This window comes from Lagopus leucura, unplaced genomic scaffold (genome assembly GCF_019238085.1).
Source record: "Lagopus leucura isolate 7727_CA_CO unplaced genomic scaffold, USGS_WTPT01 Super-Scaffold_100057, whole genome shotgun sequence".
NCBI lineage: Eukaryota > Metazoa > Chordata > Aves > Galliformes > Phasianidae > Lagopus > Lagopus leucura.
The window spans coordinates 561,828-583,728 of record NW_024962303.1 but is presented as its reverse complement, the minus strand read 5'-3'; the positions used below and the strand labels follow the sequence as shown (position 1 = coordinate 583,728).

Genomic DNA, 21,901 nt, shown 5'->3' with positions numbered 1-21,901 from the left:
GCTGCTGAGCACATGGTTAATTCTCAGCTTTAGCTTTTCATTATCACCATTCCCATTTTTGGGGGGGTACACTGCTCCAGTTGTTTTCTAGGAGCAAGCTGTAGAAATACAAGCAGAAAACCAAGACATACAACATGCTGCAGGTACAGCCTGCATGGGAGAGGCTGCAAAGCCTGGATCCCATTGCTGGAAACTGGAGAAGATGAGATCATTGACTTTATATTTGTGTAAATTCTTTGAGACATTGAGTGTGTGCAAGGAGCTGGGGTTATTCCATTGGGAGAACTTCCCACTGTTGGGAAGAGTTACTGCACTTAGGAATTGAATCTGGGAGGATGCCACCTCTGAGCAGTCAGGGCCACGCTCTGTCCCTGCTGCTTCTGCTCCACACTGACTCCTGCAGTCTCCTCTGCTATGGACAGAGATACCCCAGCAGGTCTGAACCTCAGAGCTCAAGACTGCAATGATTTGGTTCAGTTTTAATTGCAATGACATCAACCCCTGTGGCCAGCGTGGTGTCAGCAGTGCCATTCTGATCTGCACAGGTTCCTGGGAAGCCAGGAGAATAAAGCCCCCAGGATGTCAGGGCATGCAGAAATGTCCCTCAGGGCTTTGGCAACTGTTCTGCAGTACTTCTGCTTTATTAGTTCACGTCCTCGAGGCTTGTTTCTCCTACACAGGATATGATTAACCCTGAGTGCATCGTCATGCCACATCCTGAAGCTGTGCCACATCTCAAGGCTGTGCTGCATCCCAAAGCTGTGCCGCATCCAAAGGCTGTCCCATGCAGGGTGAGGATGCTGCTGGTGCAGATCAGCACCCCACTAACAACCAGAAAATGGTCTGGAGAAATGGGAGCCGTCTGGGAAGGCCTGGGAACCTCTGGCACAGTGAGTCAAGCATTGAAGGACACAGGGGCATGTGGGAGGATGTGTTGCTGACAGTAAGCAGAGGCTCAAGGCCAGCCATGGGGAGCTTCTCATTCCATTTTCCTTGAAAAAGGGTGGTGAAAGGGCACTGCAGCTTTTCTCAGCCCTCACTCACGTAAGCAGCGTGCGCTCACCATTCCGACAGCTTCCTGTTGTGAGTAACATGGAAAAGGTCAGAAAGCAGGGACTGTCTCACTGCAGATCATTACTCATAAAGGAAATAAAAGCCAGGTTGGCTCATGGGATACATGTGGGTCTTGCATAGCCGTGGGGCTGGATGGTGTGAAAGGAGCACAGATTCCTTGCAGGCGTGGTGTGATGCCCCCTTGGGCCCCAGAGAGAAACCCCAACTGAGGAGCTGCATTTTGGCATCTCCAAGATGCTGCTGGCACACCTGGCACACCTGCTGGAACCAAGCACTTCTGCATGCTGTGCCTCCTGCCCTCTCCACACTGCACCCGATCACAAGAGCATGGGATGGCAATGGGCAGTGCATGGCAGCCCTGCCCAGGGGATGCCGTACAGATTTGCGGGGTCAGATTCCAGGCTCACAATTTGCAAGAACTGCTGCTGAATGAAGTAAGCAGCTGCAGAATGAGCAGCGTGCAGCATGCACAGCACTGCTAGACAAAACACGTGTGTGCACTGCTTTGCACTGCAAGCCTGTCCCAAAACATTCAACAGTATGACACGGAGCCTCCTGCCCTTGATCCCACAGGGCTCTACCTGGATGCCTGCGTTGAGGTTAAAGGTGCATAGGCCAAAACCCATGCAGAGCATCATGGAGACATACTCATCCCGAATGAAAGAGATTTCAATGGGCTGAACCAAAAACAAGCTCTGTTTAGTCTTCAGCATCGCCATTGGGGACGCACAACAGTGTTCCTGGAAGCAGAGTTTACATTAATGACCAAAAGAGGGCATTTTTGCTACCTCCTTCCCTCCTCCCCCCAACAAACCTGGTGCACATCCATCTGGAATATATTTCTTAAACTAACATAGGGTCCTCCTCGTTTTGCTCTGCTAGCAGCCTCGCTTCCTCTGAAGCATAAGAAGCAGCATTGACAGGAAAGAAATGGGCACGTTTCCCCCCGCAGTAAGATTTGCAAATGCTCGCAATATTTGTTTGTGCATGTGGCCACTTGCAGAGCCAGAATTCATCATCTTGGAGAAGTGGGGCTCGGTTCCCAAACTCGCTGACCTGTAAATCAGGGGATGGATTTGCACTGCTCAGCCCACAGTTTGCTGCCTGTAGCTCTGAAAAAATGTGTAAGTAAGTGCTGTGATCACTTTATTCAAAGTGCACTCCTGGCAAAATTGCTTACACGAATGGTGTGTTAATATCTGACACACTGTCCTGCATTTTTCCTATCATTTTTTCCCCAGTGATCAGCTCATCCCCTCTGCTGCCATGAGCAGGGGATAAAATCCACAGTGTTCTCCCTCCTGCTGCATGGGAGAAGTCCCTCTGCTGCTGTTGAGCTGCAGCGGAGCTGGGGAAAATGCCACATGAGGGTTCACCAGGGGCTCCTGGCACCAACTGGAGCCACAGCCTGCACCGTGCAGCACAGGGACTGTCCCTGTTTGCAAGGGCTTGGAGCTTTTTGCTTGTTGAGCTCAGGGCTTGCTCACTTCTCGCATCCATCAAGTGCTGTGTAAAGTCAGAGTGAGGATGGTAGCCTTCTGGATTTCCCAGCCTTTGGCACTGGAATGTGACCCTATTTCAGGCAAGAAGGATTTGGTGTTAAAGCACATGACTGACAGCTCACTGGGGTATTGCAGCATCAGAAAAGGAAATGTTACCAGACACAGCCGGAGGAATGGAAGACCTCTGAAGTCTTGCAAGAAAGATAGAAGTGCCACTGAGGATCAGCAAAACGAATTCATCTTCTGTGGCTGATGCATACTGGAGCTCCCTGGCACATGTCCAGGGGTCAGCAGCAGCCCTGCGGTCACCACACGGGTTGGGTGCATGCTGATGTCACTCCATGCCTACTGCTCACCGCTCCCAGCACTTTGACACAAAGAAAAACTGAGACACAACAATTCCCCCCCTCACAAACCCTCTGCGCAAACCCTGCCCTGACCAACGTGTTCTGAGGGAACCGAAGGGCTGGGATGTGCCTGCCCTGCAGCTCCGTGCAGCTCAGAGCTGCTCCAACGGGAGCACACTGCAACATGCTGCAAGGCCAGGATTTACCAGGAACTGAGATTTGTGCTGTTTTCTTGGAAACAGAAAGACGGCTTTATTTTTGCAAACAGAAATCTCGCTTGTGGTCAGCTGCTGGCAGCAGGTGGCTGTTTGGATCCTCTCTGAAAAGGAACACAAGTGAAACTCATTTCAGGTCGCTCCGAAAACAGAGCGGCGTCCGTATGATCTCCAGCAGCAGTTCATCCCCAAATGTTCCTCCAGGAAAAGGGGAGAGGCTTTGCTCTGGGAGGCACCACGTCCTGTGCATCTGCTAGAGCCACATTTCTCATCCCCCAGTAAGGAGTTTGCCTGCTGTCTGCTGTGTTGGCCACAGAAGCTCTCCACCTCCATCGGTGCACAGTGCAGATCTTTCTCTTGTATCTGATGGCTTTGTTCCATTTTAAGAAGCTGTGGGTGGTAGGGGAAGCATTTCCACCCCCAGGGGGAAGCAGTGATTTTGGAGGGCCTGGTGCCCATCGCAGGCTCTTCTCACACTGCAAGAGGGATGTGCCTGTTCACCCCACCAGGAGCAGGGCTGCACCCCCTGCTTTTTCAGAAGCAACAACAACGTCAGCTTTGCATTCTTGTCTGTGTGCTGAAACTGAAAGGGGAATGAGATGTCAGTGCCTCCTTCCTTCCAGCTCAGCCCTGGTGTGTGCTCACACCTGCAGGCTGTGCTTGCTGCTCTTGCTCTTGCTCAGCTTCAGCTGAGAGCTGCCTTTTTGTTTTGTTTTTAATATATTTTTTCTTTATTCCCCTCTTTTTCTCTGCTGCGGGCTCAGCTCTGTCTCACCTGGAGAGCACTGTGTGCTCTGCACAGTGCAGCATTGCTCTGCGTGCTGAGATCTGGGTTTGTAGAAACCCGAAGAGTGGGAGGAACACCTGAGCACCCAATGATTTGTCTCACAGTGATCATACTGTGAATCTGATCACACTCCAGTGAGTGAAGCACCTTCACCACGCTGCCTAAATGCACACGCATGGCTCTGAGCACTCTGAGCTGGCTGACTTGAGAGCTCTACAGCAGACATCCCCACCAATGCAGATGTTGGCAGCAGGTTTTACCATTGCTCACTCAGCCTAAATCTCTGCTTTGGCCTTTTTACAGAAGGTCTCTATGTTTACTTTCCCATTGTGCATCTCAGCCAGAGAAACGTGCTACTTTCTCACACCAGCCAGGCTCCAGGTCTCTGCACAGCGGTGCTGATGCGACCAATTCATGGGAATCCAAACCCAGTGCCTTCCCTTTGAGCTTCCTCCACCTCTAAGTTCCTACAGGAGTTGTTTAGAGCGACAGTCTTATGTCACCTAAGGAAAACGAAACAAAACCGAACACAGGACAAAGCCCATTCCCAGCTGCGATGGTTGGAGCCTGAGGACGCCGCCAGCTCACACCCTGCAGCTCGGAGCAGCACAGGCTGCGCCACCGGCAGCTGGAAGCACGGGGCGAGCCGCCGGGCGCTCAGCGCGCAGCCTGAAGTGCCGGCACGGCGCCGTGCGATGCCGCCCTTCTGTTTCTGCCCTTACAAACAGCAGCGGCACAACGCCGCGCGGTCCCGCTGAGCAGCCTGCGCTCAGGGAATATCGCAGCGTGCCAAAGCAGCGCCTCGCGTGAGCGCCTTGAGGCTGCGGTGCTCAGCCGCCACCTCCCTGCCCGCGGTGAGCGCGCTGCGTGCGGCACGGCCGCCTCCGTGCGAGGGCAGCGAGCAGCGAGCAGCGAGAAGGAATCTCGCGGCCGGGACGGCACCGTCAGCACCGAGCCGGGGCTGCCCCCAGCGGTGTGAGCGGGGCTCGGCTGCCAGGCATGGCCCGAACGAGCGGCGGCTCAAGCGCTCGCTAGGGGACGGCATCGCACCGCGAACGGAACGAGCGCAGCTCCGCGCTGCGTCCTGCCTCATCCTACAGCGCTTACTGGGGGAACGAAGCCGAAAAGAACCCGAAAAACCCCAAGAACGCATTTGCAGAGGCTTTGAAATAAGGCACGGCGAGCACAAGTTGAGCTTGCAACATTTCCATTTAATTTTGCCTTCTTTTTTTTTTAAACAGCCTTTCCCCTTACGCAAAACAAAACCCACTGCTCTTTCTCTTGCTGTACACATTGCCTCATAAAAAAGTGAAACGATGGGAAAAAAATAATTCTAGAACAAAAATGCTTTGCAACATATACATATATATCTACTTCTACCATACAGTGCACAGTATTTTAAAATTTGGGAAAGTAGATGTTATTTTCTACATATTCCAAAGCTTGCTTCCAAATCACATTTTCACAGCGATTTCTGCCTAGGTATAACATCATTCCTTTCCTTAAGATGACACCAAATAACCTCTTAAATACTGCCCCATCGCAGTTCATTAGCAACTGCTCTTTCTCAACTACAGAATTCCTGTAGGATTAAGGCCATTTCTGTCTGATGCTGTGTTCTAATTTTGGACATCACTCCACCAAAACAACGCAGCACTGATTAATTTACAGTGGGTTTAACTGGGGAACCACAGGAATGGCTCCTTAGGCCCAGGATCTGGAGGTTTCTCTTTCCAGTCTGTGTTTCCATCATCCTGAGCTCAGAATGACATCAGTCACATCTCCCTGTCAGCTCTCTGGCTCTCAATGGCCAGGTCAATCCAGGTCCCTGCAGAGCCTTGGGTTGCAGCTTTTCTGCAAGGTGTTAACAAGAGCACTTCTGAACAGGACCAGGCGTGCATCACAGTTGGCTATTTTTTAAAACTATGTCTAGCACTGTATTTATGCTTCAAACTTAATCAGTGCTTCAGAAAGACCTGATCATGCCCTGGGCTCTGGGCACCCAGAGCTCTACTTGTAGGCAAAACTCATGAAGAACTGGAATGATAACCCAAATTCCACAGCCATCATTACAAGACCAGTAATACATTTCAAATGCGTGCTGGGCTACCATAACTTCAAAGGTGCTTCCACAAAGAACATTTCTTTAGGAATTCATAGAATCAGAGGATCACAGAGTGGCCTGGGTTGCAAAGGAGCACAGTGCTCATCCTGTTCCAACCCCCTGCTGTGTGCAGGTCACCAACCAGCAGACCAGGCTGCCCAGAGCCACATCCAGCCTGGCCTTGAATGCCTGCAGGGATGGGGCATCCACAACCTCCTTGGATAAAGAAGGAACCGCATCCAATCCTTACCCCTCTCAGCAGCAGCAAGGCACCACTGTGCCTCTGGAGATGCATCCAGGCTGCAATCATGGACAGTTCCCCTGAAGCTGCTGCTGCTCGGCCGCTGCAGACACGCTGCCCCAGCACTCAGGGCTGTTTCTTGCAGGGTGGATGAGGGGGATGAGGCCTGACCCGGGATTTCCAGATACAGGCACTGATCCTGCGAGCCCCACATGCACACTGCATTTTGAAACTGAAGTCCAAAGCAAAAGCATCTGGGAGCGGGGCAGGAATCGTCTTGACCTCTGCCGCGTAAATAAAACTTTGTGTCTCTTTTGGAATTCAGTGAAGGCTCCCATCTATTAGAAGAGATTAGAGATCTCCATTCTCATCTGAGATCCCACAGGAAGGTCGCACCATGTTACTATGCGACTGCAGGGACGTTCCCATTCTCCTTATTGCTTTCCCCAAAAGGTTCATCGTCTCTCTCTTTCAGGGAGAACTTTTTCCTGAAGGCTTGCGTGACGCTGGAGGACGAAGCCTTCCTGAAGGTGGTCAACCTCTTCCGAAAGTTGCCCCCCGAGAAGAAGTAGAGCAATGGGTCGAAGCAGCAGTTGGCGGCGGCCAAAGGCAGCGTCACCACCACCGACTTCTGCAGGTAGGCCGTGTCCTCGCAGCTGGAGCGCCGCAGCCGCAGCACGTGCAGGTGAACGGTGCGCAGCACGTGGTAAGGGGTGAAGCTCACCAGGAAGGTGGCCGTCACGATGACGATCATCCAGATGGCCTTCTTGCGGTTGGCCTGGTTCTTCTTCAGAGAGTTCTTCAGGAGGGTCCTTATGATCATGGTGTAGCAGATGGTTATGATGATAAAGGGGATAATGAAACCCAAAACGAGAGCGATAAAATCCAGGATCACGATCATGTTGGTCTTCTGGGTGTCTTCTGGGGGTTCGAAGCACTTGGTCTTGTTGCCGTGTTGGTAAGTCCCATTCATCAGAAAAGGAGCACTCGTCAGGGTAACAAAAACCCAGATCCCAACGCACACAAATTTAGCCTTCCTCTCCGTGACCAAATTGATGTTCTGAACCGGAAAAACGATGGCTATGCAGCGGAAGAAGCTCATGGCAGTCATGAAGAAAATGCTGCAGTAGAGGTTGACGTACAAAGCGTAGGAGCTGAGCCTGCACAGGATGTCACTGAAGATCCAATGCCCTTGGTGGACGTAGTAGACCACGCGCAGGGGGAGGGTGCACACGCAGAGGAAGTCAGACATGGCCAGGTTGAGCATGTACACCTGGAAGGCCGTCCGCTGCCGGAACGTCCTGATGAGCACAAAGAGCACAACGCCGTTGCCAGCAAAGCCCATGATGCTGATCATGGAGTACAGCGTGGAGTAGACGTGGTTTCGGAAGTCATCGATGGCGTGTTGGCACAGTGAGCTGTTGAGGAGCGTGGTCATCTCTTGTTGGAGGCACCAGGTGGCTGGAGAGGGATCCCGGGTCTAAGGGTGGAAAACTCGGTTATACGGCTGTTACAGTAGGGCTGTCGTCTTTCAGCTGTTGTGTTACAGTTGGGGAAAGCAGCACAAGAACATAAAATACAATTATTAAATAGGAGAAAAACCCATTGACTCTCTCTTAGAAGAGAGAACGGCCAGGAAGGGATGTGGTCCTGCAAAGAGTGATGCATTAGCGACATGTCATTAGAACCATCTAGCTCAGCCACCACTCCTACCCTGGCACCTGGTGCAGCAGGGTCACATCTTCATACATCTTCATACATCCCCAGTACTGCATCCCTCTTCCACTGCTAAACCAGAGAGCTCCAACTCCCTGCAAACTGAAGTAGCTTGTCCTTCAAAGGGGCAACGAAAGCAGCCACAGCACGATGGGATTTAAAGTGCTGAGACCTAATCGAGTCCCTAAGAGCCGTTCAGCTCTGCATTCCTCCTGGTCACTGCAGGAGGAAGGCTGCAGCACAGCTTCCAGTGAGGGATAAGAAGTGCTCCAACAAGCACTTCTTCACTTAGAGACATAAACAAGTGCTGTGCACAGGAGGTGGAAGGTTGGGCCGTGTGCTGCAAGAACACTTTGAGATTGCTACCTCCATCAGCTCATGAAAACTCACACAGATAGCATCTGTGTACTTGCTGAGGTGTCACGTATCAGTTCGTTCTCAGACATGAAGAGCAATACGAGATGCTTGAGATTAAGAGGCTGGAATGATCTCTCTGCACATCGCAGGCAGTGAAGGTAGTTACAGAGTCTGAGCAGAAATCGGGGCAAACCAGGCTGTGTGTGGGGAAGCTGAGCTGTTCTGCAGTGTCACGCAGCGCTCAGGAAAGGAAGGAGCCCCACTGGGAAATGCAAAGGAACCCCAGGGGATCCCAGCAGCACATTTGGGGTCAGACTTCCTTCTGCCTTTGGGGAACCCACAGAAGTTCCTGCTCACAGCAGCCGCCTTTCTGTGGCCGGGGCTGGGCCGGCTATGAGAAAACCTGGGTATCTCAGCCATCGTCTGCCTGGGAGATAAACCGTCTTATGTAATCTCCGTGCCACATTTGTGTGCACTTCTTCAGCGGCACGGAGATAGATTACAAACTTTTACCCCTGCTGGGGACTGAATTTCAGTCTTTCTGATGCTGTTCTGCAAGTCACCCGCAGACAGCGAGCAACCACACAAGGCGTTTGCCTGTAAGACTTCTGGGACCCGCTGCTGCCCTTATTTCTAAGTGCAGTCTGAAGTGCCTTTGTAAGCAGGACAGCTGATGGTTACAGCACCGACGCGACCGCGAAAGCAGGGGACTGCTCTGCGCCTGGAAATGGAAAAGCAGAACCTCGCTTCCCAGCTGAGCTTTTAATTCAGGTTTGCATCACGGCATGAAGACGAGAATCCCTTCAGCCGCTCGATGTTTACCCAGCAGCAGCTCGCAGAGCCGTTTATTTACACGCCGCTTAGGAACGAGCAGAAGCGCGGAGCTGCGGGGCGGACGGAGCGCAGCGCCCCAAACGGAGAGTCCGGCGGCCGCGGCGGCACACAGCGACCGCTTCGTTACTGCGAGGAATTACGCGGCCGGCAAAGAAGATCGCACCGTCTGCTCCAAGCTGAGACGCGAAGCAGCGTCGATCCTCGGCAAGAAACGGAGGAACCGCCTCAAAAAGACAGAGCGACCCAACCCAAACAAACCCTTCTGTAAGCGCAGCGCAACGAAAAAACAGCCGCTGGGACCCCCCCGTGCTTACCGAGCCGTGCCGATCCGAGCCGCTTCGAGCCACCCGGCCCCGCTCCGCCGCCCTTATAGCGGGCGGACCCCCCGCCCCCCGCACGGGGAGGGACAGCCGGGAGCAGCCCTCGTTCCGCAGCTCCGCCACCCCGTAGTGCTGAGCTCCGCTATGGTGGGCAGAACTCCCCGCCCCGGGGCAGGGGGAGATGCCCAGAACGCCGTCTGGGATCGACATCACCACCGGAAAGGTGATTTTTCTTCCCTCCCATCCCAAAGGACCTCTGGTATTAATGTCAAGGTCTAATATTAAGCTTGAGCTCCTCATGGGGAATGAAGTATTCAGCAGACGTTTTTCTCCAGAATTTGGGGTTCACTTCTATAGCCGCGGGCAGGAAAAAGCAGCTGAGCCCATGGGGTTCCATGTGCTGCTCCCTGCTTGCAGGACGTGCTACTCTCCACATCCTCCCGCTCCCGTGGGACCTCTGTGCCTGGCACGGGTGGCAGCTGACCCCAGTGTGATGGGGGGTGGGAAGCAACGCCTGGGATCGGGACTCGTTGGGTTGCAGGCTGTCAGGCAGTGATGCCTGGCTCCAGGGCTTCCCAACCCTTTCCTTGGCTCATTAACAGCAAGGAAGGTCCCAGACCTGTCCCAGCAGGGTGCACACCTCTTAAATAAATGGTTCAGCGTCAAAAAACCGCCACCATGCTGGATGCTGCTACTGTCTGGGAATGAAGCACAAAAAATGATCAGCAATAACCTGGACACACAGCCCCACTGCCCTGCACACACCGGGCAGAGCCCAGCCCTGCAGCTGAGCCGTGCCAGCCCTTCCTTCCATCTTCCTGCTTACACCTCTTTCTCCCTGCACAGTTTGCAGCAGGTCTTTGGCTGCACAACCCCAGGCTGGTCTGCCCAGGGCTGCATCCCTCTGGGTGCTGAAGCCTCCCACCACAGAGGTCCCAATCCACTGCCTGCTACCTCCCACAGCACAGAGCTGGTGCTGCAGCTCCTTTTTGCTGTGTGTTTTGGTGTTACTCCATTCTGCCATTTCTTCTGCTTCCCCCCCCCCCCCGTTCTGCCATTTCTTTTTACTATTCCTTCTGCTTTTTTAACTACGGTTTTGTTATTCCTTCTCCTTTCTATTTTTATTCTTTCCCCATTCTTTCTCCATTTCTTCTCTTTTACCCCACACTTCCAATAATGAGATTTCCAGTCCAAGGTCAGAGCAAGGTTGGGGGGGCAGGACTTACCTCCTCTCCTCCGAGCAGTGGGGCTTCAAAGCTGTCGTGGGCAGGTCTACAGGGCAGGTGTTAGGAGGATGAGGAGAAAAGGAGATAAACTGCAAGTTTGGTGGAACAGAAAGCGGAGGAGGATGAGGGAGTGGTAGGCAACGGGTTTTTGTTTCTAAAGATGACAAGAGGTGAGAAACCTCGGTGTCAAAAAGCACACATGAGAGGAGAGATGGGGGAAAAAAAGATGTGAAATCTTGCACAGTGGGGGTGAGGAAGGAAAGAGCTGTGGGGTGCTTTGGGAGAGGGACGGAGGCCAGGAGGCTGGCTGTGGGCTTTGGGGTGAGCCAGGGCGGCTCTCACCCAGCAGCTCATCGCCAACATGACATTAAGCAGTTCCTCTGCTCTCCTCCAAAGTCTGCAGACTTTCTGGTCTGCTTTTGGAGGACAACCAGCTTCGCAAGGAGCCCAGTGGCCCCACTCAGCCCTGACTGCCCCTGCCCCCAAGCTCTCCTTCCCAGCACTGTGACAAAGATGCTCAGCTCTCACTTACTTGACATAAGCATCGCATCAATCCGGTGCACTGCTCTGCTTCTCTCTTTACAGATAGAATTTCAGGCAATTTTCCTAAAAGCCTAAAGGGTTTGCAGCCTGTGTGAAAAAGCTCTTCGGCTTCGGAAGCAGCTTTCCCTCTGCCTATTTAAGGAGAAAGCAAGAAGGCAGCATTTAATGATAAAGCAAAAACCATTTCTGCATGCTGCAACTTCTTTCCTCTTCCAGAATCAGTAAATTTGGCTGCTTCTCATTGAAACCCCCTGCAAGGAGGGCAGCAAGCTCTGCTCTGCCTGAAGTTGATGGGGCAGGCTGGGCCGTGCTGTGATGGAGGAGGATGGGCTGCTGCAGCATCACTCACTGCTGGATGCAGCTTCCAGAGAAAAGCATGACCTGAAAACTGGGTTCATCTCAGGCACATCTTCCCCTTTGGTGAGGGTGAAATAATGCTCCTGATGAGAGGAGCTGGAGGAGAGTAGGGAAAAGCAACCAAATGTTTTGGTGAGGAGTAATGAGCAGAGTGCTGGGACACTGACAGCAGAGCATGGAAAGAGACAAAGAAAAATCTCATCTAGGAATCAATTTCTGTGCCCTGGCAGCTGAAACCGCAGAGTCATTCCAAAACACACAACTTCTGCTTTGCACCCACGCAGGAGCTGCAAAATTTTAATTAATTGTTCAGAGAATGAGGGTGGAGTGGTGACATAAAGCCAGCTGGGATGGCAGGATGGCATCAGCACTGCCTGCTTAGCAGCTGTGTGCAATAATGCATCTGCTCAGAGGTCCTCAGGGCCTTAAATGCATTACCCCCAGCAACAACCACAGGGCAGAACTCAGAGAATCCGTCATCCTTACCCTAAGTATTCAGAGCATCCTACAGCTGCTTCACACTCAGTGATCTCCTTTCCTGAGAGGTACAATGGAAGGAAATGGGTTGGGGTGGCATCTCTAGAGCTGTGCCCCCTGCCTGCCTTCTGCACATCGGGGGCTTGGGGCAGGGAGCGGAGATTGCAGGGGATCCCACCTGGGAGAGGCTGCAGGGACCCTCTAACCATCTCCATCCCATCTCATGCAGAAGGAAAGGATGGGGAGCTGTGGCCAGGACTCCAGACAAGCACCCAGAGATGCTTGGTTTGAAGCACACCCAGGGTGCTCCAAACAAGAGCGCTGCAGGAGCGTTTGTCAAAAGGAGGAAGCTTGAGACTCCTGCTGACATTATGGGATTGGTTTTACCAGGCAGCAAACGGCTTTGGAGTCCTGCACAAAAAAGTCCCCATATCAGGAGGTGCTGCCCCCAAAGAGCCACCTGCTGCCTCCCCTCCCTGCTGTGCACACAGCAAGGGCACATCTTTGAGCTGCACCTCCATCAGCCCACAGGAATCACTCACAATATGAGAAATACGAGCAGCATTCAGTGCCTGGGTTAGATGCCCACTTACCTGGGCAGGCTCCCACCGACCCAGACTGCAAAGCCTACCTGGTTACTTTGCTCTTAGACAAAGCCATGCTTTGATTTTCCAGCTTTGTTCCCCGCTGAGACATTGCATTTCTTGTTTCTTATATGCAAACTCAGAAGGACAGCAGTCACCCATTGCTTGTTATCGTTCCTCTCACCTGCAGTACCGCAGCAGCACACAGATCCTCTGATGTTTACTTCCCAGTGCAATCACCCCCATTCTGCGAGCTGCGTGCCTCTGAAAGATGGGAAAACCCACCCCCAGAAAACACAGCCATACACAGGAAAGCATCTCTCAGCTCTGGAGCTTCTGCTTTACCTTTTCTCTGGAAAATAGCCCCAGAAGCCTGGAGCAGTAAGCTGGGAGTGCAGGCTGCCCTTCTCTTCTTGGAAAAGGGCATTGGATAAACATGGTTAAAAATCCATGGATTTTTGGCATTAAGATTTGGGGATGGCTGCACATTTCTTCAGGTCCGAAAGGTGGATTTATGAGCATTGCCACATCTCAGTGTTGGTAACAAAGACACTCTGTGTGAAGCAAGAGCTGCGTTTATCAGGTGCTACTGCTGAGATACGTCCCATACTTGAAGATGGGCAGATAACCATCTGTGACACAATGCATGTCAGGCCTGTGGCCACAGCATAGCAAAAGTTGTGCTCCTCCTCACATCTCAGGACAGCCCTGCAACAGCCCACCAGCTGGCTCTGGCTGCCTCTCATCAGAGGCTTTTCTTAGGAAATACCCATCAGAAACCCAAAATTCTGCCTTTCAGAAGAGCAGCCCTTAAAATACAGCTCTCCTTTCAGCAGCACCGGCTGCAATGGGTCTGCTTCAGGTGACTTATTGCCACACAGCCTTCAAAAGGCCATTATTTTCTCCCCCAGCTCTCCCCCCTAGAGGAGTGGGTCCCACAGAAGAGCCACATGCAAAGCCAACCAGGGGGAGCACCCCCAGCCCAGGGCCCATTGCTGTGCACCAGTGCTACTCTGCCCTGCTGCAGGTGCCAGCAAGGAGAGCAGTGCTCATCTGGATACGGATTCCATCAACACCAAATCGAGTTACGCATTGCTCTTCAATGGAAGCACAGCAACAGATGAACACAGAGCTCCTTCCCACAAGCAGTGTGTGTGTGTGTGTGTGTGTGTGTGTGTGTGTGGCGGGGGGGGGGGTAGGGGGTTCACGATGAGATTTAAGTGAACAAACTTGAGTCATGAGAAAGATGAGAACAGATAAACAGATATGCAAAGTAATCCGGTTGAAGTCAGCGGGGGAAATGCTATTAGAAACGTCCCATCCTTTGAGCATTCAGCTGCTCAGAATTTTCTCTTGTTTAAAAGGAAAAACTTAAAGAGGAAAGCCCCAGATAGACAGTGACACAGTTCTGGAGGCTGTTGGTTTGGATCTGAGGTTCAGATAAGGGACCAGCATCGCAGAAATCAATTGGAAATGCTCTTGCAGCAGCTGTTACCCACCTACAGCAATCCCACATTCGGCTGCTAGAGCACACATTTAATCATCGATCATGGAGGATACGGCAAGGAACTTTTCTGACAGAGAAGCTTGGCCCTTAGTAGTCGCATCCTTATTTCATGGGCCCCACCAGTGGGCAACAACTCACTGCATCACACCCTGCTGTCAGTTGCTGCCCCAGTGCTTGCCACACACCGCCCCATGCTCTCCCCACAGCCATAGCCCAGCAATGCTGCATTGCAGCTCATCCCTGCTTGAGCACCACCCGTCCCGCCCTGCCTTGGAAGCCAGGAGATCACAGAATCACAGAATTGGAGGGGTTGGAAGGGACCTCCAGAGCTCATCGAATCCAACCCCCTGCCAAAGCAGTTCCCTACAGCAGGTCACACAGGTCGGCATCCAGGCAGGTCTTGAACATCTCCAGAGCAGGAGACTCCACCACCTCCCTGGGCAGCCTGTTCCAGTGCTCCGTCACCTCAGTGTAAAGAAGTTCTGCTACCACAGGGCCAAATATCACCCCTGGGTGCACCATGAGTTCCCAGCGGGGCACCAACCCTACTTTAACACAGCAAATCACAGAGCGGTGCTGTTTCATGATGAACAACTTCTTGTCAGACCGCTGTTGCAATATCTTTCCAAGAACCAACTGTGGGTTTTTTTTCTTATTCTCCATTAAGGACCTTCTGCAATACTCAGGGTTTTGCAATGCCCTTTCGGTTCTTCGTATTTTCACTTCACTCAGTGCAACAAAGCACAGCCAGCAAGCAGCTCCCTCAGTTGGCGCACCTGCCCAAGTCAAGCTGTGCAAGAAGCAGTGCTCTGACCCAACGGTGCTGCCCTGGGAGCAGGGCTGGAGCTGAGCCCTGAGCCCTCTGCCCCATGTGTGCCATGGAAGGTGCAGGTTTGCTGGGGGGCGTTTGTTTCCCAGCAGCACAGCAGCTCTGGTTGTGCTTCTGTTCACAAGGCAAAATTTTTTTGGCAAGTGCAGACTGTGAATCTGACTGCAAAGCAATCAAAACTGATCTCAGAGACGTTGCTCTGCTTCTTGAGAATCGAGTTGACATTCGGAGCTCAACAGTGGGAACTGCTTTCCTCCATAGATAACTCCCTTATGTACAAAGAAAGCAGCAGTCCTGGGAAAAGAGATTTCCCCCTTACAACAGGGTATTTCAGATTTCACCACCAGCTCCAGCTAAGCACATACACAGGTTATTTATAAATATATACACACATGGACACACACTCATGATGCCGATCGAATTCCTGGAAAACCACATCCCACCTGGGACTCTTGCTTTCATCAGGAAGCTATTCCAGTGTTTACTCTCAAGTGAGCTCTTTATTCTATATTTCCTATTCATTTATTTCTATTATTTCCAGTTCCAACCTGAAGCATCACTTCCAGTAACCGTCCCCTCTTTATGCTGTTAATTACTGCAGACTGTTGCCTCATTCTCTCCCTTGCTTGGCAGTCTCTAAGTCACACTGCAAACCTCTGGCTGCTGGCTTCAGCGAGTTGTGCCCATACCGAGTGCACAGTGTGCTTTCAAATGCCTTCAGCTATTTAATTGCTTGTAAGATCACAGCTCGCTGCCTTCATCCTTTGAGTCAACCCGGTGGCTGGTCTCACCTCTTACAGCACAGGCTGCACTATGAAGCAAAGCCACGGCACAAACGATGGACCTTTTGCAGAGTGATGGCTCTTGACCCTCTTTTGCACCAAAGCTTCTAAGCCCCATCTTGATAAAGCTGGGTGCTTCCTGCCCATCCATTTAATGACCTTGGGTGGTGCCAAGCTAGGAAAGGTGTTCTGCAATGAACAAAAATTGCATGTCTGACATTTAAAGTCACTCATGCGATGTTACTGATGAGATGTGACAGCATCCCCAGGTGTGTGTGCCCCATCTCTGGCAGCAGCACCAGAAACACAAAGATGCATTTGTTTCTGTGGGTCTGAACATCGCTGAAGATGCAAAGACTTTGCTGAAAGAGGAAAACTTTCCTGAGGAAGGGATGAAAAATAGCATACCCTGCTTTGATCTGAAGTGCTTTTTGTCCAGCAGATACCAATGGAGGTTTTACTCCTGCAAAACCAAAGCGCCCTGATGTTTTGGTTAAAGACTGCAGGGAGCTTCCAGTTTTTGTTTTGAATTTGCAATATGTGGCACATGTAGACAGATAGAAGTGTGCTGCTGTAGTCTGTACTCACTTCTGTGGCTGTTGGTGCAGCAGAACAGGAGCAGCTCTATGGGACCGGGCCACAGAGGGATGCTGTGGTCTGGGATGAACACAGGGCTGCAGCCACTGCCAGCCTCTCAAGAGGTTCAGCTTCCCCAGCCAACTGTCCACACAGCCAAGATTTATGGCTGACTTTCCCCTAAAGATCATCCAACATCACAAAAACTGCCCTTTTTTGGGCAATCTGAGCACTGCAAGATGAATCAGCCACGGTTCTGTTTAACTTACATGCCGAGACTGAGGAGGATTGATATTAATGGCTATTTATTCAGACACTTGCACTTAATTGGGGTTACGAAGGAAGGTCTGACACCTTCTCAGCTCTTGCTGGGCTCCCAGCACCTGTCCTCAACCACACAGATGACTCCTGTCCCATCAGCTGTGTCCCAGGTGCCAAATTCAGCTCTATAAGAAGTTTTCATCCCTTTTTTTCCCCTGGGGTTCCTTGTTTCACCTTGGTTCAAGCAAATACCAAGAGGACTCCAATAGTGAGATGCAGAGCCTGCCTTCCCTTACCAAGCATTTCACACATTCCTGTCCCCTCTTCCAGACAGGAGGAAAGCGAGTGGTAATTAAAGGCTGAGAGCTCTCTGCTTCCCCCCACAGCCCTCAGTGCCACCCCCAGCACCAGCGATGCCCACACTGGGTTACGTTGATGGGCAGGCAGCACCTCTCCATAACATCTGGGCTGGCAGAAAAAGCCATTTTCCTCTGCAAACCACTGATGTGGCCTTAAAAACCAGAAGCCTGGTAATTCCCTGACTTAACAGATAAGTTACTCCATCCCCCGGACTCTCTCCAGTTCTTTTATCAACTTTGATAGGCAGATGATCTGCTCAGTGACAACCCCAGAAACCCAACACGAACTTTCTCTGATCTCACGGCCTGAATTACCCTGAGCAGACAAAACCTACAGTCACAAAAGCTGCACAGCAGCCCCATCCCAAATGAAACCCTTCCCCACCTGCTGGCACTCCCTGTTCTCCCCTCTGCTCCAGGCTGCTGCACAGGGGTGGCACAGGGAAGGTCACAGAGAAACCCCCGACACCAAAATGACTTCTGTGGGTTTGGATTGTAAACTCAGATGAGATCTGCAAGTAACCCAAGGGATCCATGCACAGATCAGAAACAAGCCGAGGTAAGGATGAGCAAAGGAGAAGCTGCAGAGCAAGACCTGCAGACCAAGTCTACCTTCTTCATCCCAACCACAGCTTCCCTAGCCGTTTACCCCCTGAGCTCTGCCTTTGCCATACAGGACACTATTTATTACTGTGAACTGGGGATGTTGATGGGAATCAAAGCATTGAGTCCTCCCAGGGATGGGCTTGCCTACAGAAATGAGGGCTGCAGGCACTTTGTGGGGGAACCCTGATTCTGGGGAGGAGGTTGCAATGTTGCAGGTGGCCGAGAGCGCAGCAGGGAATTTCCTGGCTGCACAGCTCTACATCAGCAAAACATTATCTTAGTTGATACAAGTTTCTCAGCCTTCCCAACACATTACATAGCAAGTGCAGAGTAGTTCACATCTCAGTCAGCCCCAGCCATGCAATGGACGCCCCCCAGCACAGCTCTGACATCCATGGAAAAATCCCTTACCTGTCTCCTTCCTTCCACGTACCTGAGTACCTCCAGATTCAGCTCTGGTGGAGGAAGGTCTCTGCAGCCTTTTAGCCACTCCAGAAAGGCTCCAGATGAGGGGTTCCCCTCCTCCAACCCGCAGCTGAGGCAATCAGACACAGCTTCTCTCCCCATTGCAAATCACCTCACTCCACAAGAGCAAACCATACCCACCGTTTCCTGATGAGGGGAAGTGCAGAACCTCATGATTGCTCAGAAGGAGCAGCTGTGCTCCATGTGGGAGCTGTGTCCAATGGCTGACGTGAAAAACAACGCATTGGGGCTGCTTTTGAGAGGAAAGCCCAGTGACACCTGACGTGGGGCAGATCCAGCCACAGATCCATCCATGACTGCACTGTTTGTGCGGCCATTTGTCCACAGTTGGCTTTGGGATTTCTCCCCTCTCCATGCCCACAGGTGGCTGTGTGCTGCCAGGTTAAACCTGCCTGCTCATAATTACATCACCAACATCAAAATATTAAGTAAGATCACAAAGAAATCATGACAATGAGGGACAACGGCCAATTTTTCAATGTTTCAACAAGCTGAGCCTTAAATAGGCCTAAATATCTCCCTTAGGACAGCGAGGCTTCCCATGTATATTTCTGGGCTTTGCAGTGAGTTTGACACTAGTGCAATTACGCTGTTCTCTTGGTTAACTAAGTTCCTTTTGCCCATCTGTGCGGTCTCTGTAGGAAACAATTCACTAATGCCTGTCATCTGTCCAAATAAAACACATCCACTAAGATGGGAATTGCACGGAGGAGCACACAATCATTTCCTCCTCTCATTCTTCCAGGCAAGAACAACACTGTAAATAGCCCTTCAGATCTTTTGTTAGAAGCATAATAAATGTTTATTTCTGTCAACCAACTTTCCCCCGCCACGGCTGAGGACGAGCAAAGCGGATTTCTGGTGAGCAATGAGAGCAGGGCCAGGAATTCCTTTTGCTCCTTTCTCAGCTTCCCGCAGGAAAGCAGCTCTGCCTGATGGCCGTAGGCACAGGGATCGGGATGGGGACAAATCCTGGCAGTGCTGCTGGTGGCTCTGGACTCCAGGTCAATCAATGTGCGTTTGGTGGGACGTTTCCCTTAGAGAAATACGTGAGATGCCTCTGTTGAATGGGACAGATGTGGCAGGAGGGACGGGGTCACCAGATGTGTCCACGTGTTTATGGCGAAGAGGATTTCTTCCTTCTGATCCCACGGGATTGTCCTGTGCCTTGCAGGCTGTCTGCCTTCTTTAGAGCGTTTTTTAGAAGGGAAATATTAATGCTTGCATAGGAAATCTCAGGGCACATTTTTAGATCTAATTCAATTAAAACTCGACAAGACCTGAGCAAATTTTCCATTTCCTGGAGCTGGAAACAGGAATGTCATTCTGCTGAGCTCACCTACCTGCATCATGCTTCCAGTGAAGAACTGAATTGCCAGTTCCAAGGAATCGTCACTCCTACTCAATGATCATTTCCCATTCCAGTTGATGAGACTCAACAAAACTCAATTTTCTCAAAAAAAGAAAGGAAGAAAGAAAGGAAAACAAGCCCCAAATGTCAGAAAGCAAAGCCAACCAGCCAAAGAGAAAACAAAGAGAAAAAATCTCAATCTCAGACCATCACGGCCCTGGAAAATGCCCAACGCCAAGTCGACAAACACAGTTGAAAATATTTTTTCTCCTACAGTAGCTTTGATGTGACCTCTCCATTGCCTCGAGGGAAAAATAGCAATTGCAGTCATACTCAGGAAAAGCATCACAAGCGTTTGTGGAAGAACTGTTTCCCAAAGGAAGTCTGGAGGAGCAGCAGGGTGTCCTGCAGGCACGGAGGGGGAGCAGAGACACTTTTTGGGAAATCAGTGCTGATCCTTTGCCAGAACTGCAGTCACTTCATAGGGCGGGAGGGAGAAGTGTGTGTGCTGCACACTGAGCAGCAGACGCAGTGCTGCACCGGATCTCTCTCTATAAGCACAGCAATGCTATTTTTTTCACGCTCGGAAGAAAAGAGTTAATGCAAAACACCACCAAACATGGCTGGAAATAGAGCTGCTTTGCCTCGCAGGGGAAAGGACCCGGAGGCTGTGGGCACGCAAAGCCGTTCCTTTTAGTGCACTATGATGGGGTGCCAGGATGCCTCAGACGAAGCAGGGATTGCACAGACCCACTGCTCCCAGTGGTATGGCTAAATCCCAGCTCGTATCTCCCTGAAGCGTTGGGTGAATGGAAGTTCTGTGGCCGTTACCACTTCCAAGAGGCGCTCACACTGCCCTGGTCTGCTGCTAGAAGTAATGACAACGTGGAAGGGACAGAGGGTGCTGCTCCAGAGCTCAGCACCATTCCTCCTGAGACTGCAGAAGTGAGCTCAGCCTCTGTGTTGCCGCACATCTGGGGGATGTGGATGTGGTTTGTCTGCCTTTGTCACATGCTTCACACTGGGTGAGGAACTCAGGTGTAAGGAACGAAGGGTTTCAACGCCAGCTGGACAGCCCTTGGTGTTCTGCAGAAAGCAAACCCAACAGCCTGCAAAACAACGAGCTCTCAGTGCCTCACCTGATTTGATCTCTATGGGAAATGGAATGTCAGAACCATCTGAGATGAAACTGAAAGTCTCAAAAGACTTTTCATTGAGCTGTTTATGAAATGCAGAAGAGAGGAGGAAAGTAACTTTTGGCGTATCTCGGCCTGACTTTGAGACTCCTTTAATCAGGGAGATCATACGGGATAACATCTTGCAGATGGTGATGGCTTTGGCTCTCATTTTCCTGGAAAATCTGGTAAAAAATCACCATGGATTCCTCCTGGTTGTCCCACGCATCCCATCCCAGAGAACAAAGCCAAAACCCTTCACCCATTTTATGACACAAGTTGGACTGGGTGACTCAATCTGCAAATCCTTCAGTATGTGAGTACGAAATGCCACCAAGAAAGTTAGAAGTAAGGAGAAAACACAGAATAAACGATAACTGAAGTAAGTGAAGGAGGGTAACAAGGGGATGCTTATCAGAAAGCCATCTGCAGGATGAATTGTAGAATGGCCTGGGTTGCAAAGGAGCACAGTGCTCATCAGTTCCAACCCCCTGCTGTGTGCAGGTCACCAAACAGCAGCCCAGGCTGCCCAGAGCCACATCCAGCCTGGCCTCGAATGCCTGCAGGGATGAGGCATCAACAGCCTCCTTGGGCAATGTGTTCCAGTGTGTCAGCACTCTCAAGATCTCCCAGATTGGGCCTTGGATGAGGGAGAAAACTCATTACAAGGAGACACTGAAATGGAATTGAGACAAAGCACTGGACAAATAACTGCAGCAAATAACTCTGCTCTGTTTCTCTGGGCCCCACAGAGCAGTGAGAGTGTGCAGAAAACCACATGATGAACGGGAAGAAATGGGTGTGAGTGCTGAGGAGGGGTTTGCACAGAGCATAGAGCAGAGCCCAGGGCTGTGATCCCAGCATTGCAGGGCTGCTGCATCTTCACTTGGAAAAGGTATCAGCTGAAAACATGCAGCTTCAAGCAGGAGATTCCCAAAGCTGCAGGGATGAAGGGGAATCTCCTCTCCTGCTGCCTGTGCCCTGGGGGAGGCATTTCCCAACGCTCTGCTCTTGTTTCAGAATTAGAAATGCTGGTTAGGCAGAAAGGAAGGAAGCAAGTAAGCCAAAACCAAGTGAGATTTGCATTAACCTTCATGCATCTCAGTTCTTCCTCCACTTCCGTGCTTTACCACCATTTTTGTCCCTTTGACCTCCTATCTTGATCCATTCAATTCCTTAGGCAGAAGAGACGAGGCCATAAATCTTTTCACTGTTCCCCCATAGAGAAACCTGTCCTATCAGCTGTGCAAAAAGGAGCCAATAATTCATTTGAGATACGTGCAAC

The 21,901-nt window shown here is 51.3% G+C and overlaps 1 protein-coding gene across 1 annotated transcript; it reads right to left on the bottom strand.

Annotated features, from left to right (window-relative positions):
- Nucleotides 1-6,177: 6,177 nt before the first annotated feature.
- On the bottom strand, nucleotides 6,178-9,528 carry CYSLTR1 (cysteinyl leukotriene receptor 1). Its single transcript, XM_042886445.1, has 2 exons — nucleotides 9,492-9,528; nucleotides 6,178-7,750 (listed from the first exon to the last, which is right to left on the bottom strand). The coding sequence occupies exon 2, from the start codon at nucleotides 7,706-7,708 to the stop codon at nucleotides 6,674-6,676; it is 1,035 nt and encodes a 344-aa protein (XP_042742379.1). The 5' UTR covers nucleotides 7,709-7,750; nucleotides 9,492-9,528; the 3' UTR covers nucleotides 6,178-6,673.
- Between the last annotated feature and the right edge of the window lie 12,373 nt (nucleotides 9,529-21,901).

Excerpts from the sequence above, each read along its gene's own strand:
- CYSLTR1 (XM_042886445.1), bottom strand. The coding sequence starts at position 7,708 with ATGACCACGCTCCTCAACAGCTCACTGTGCCAACACGCCATCGATGAC.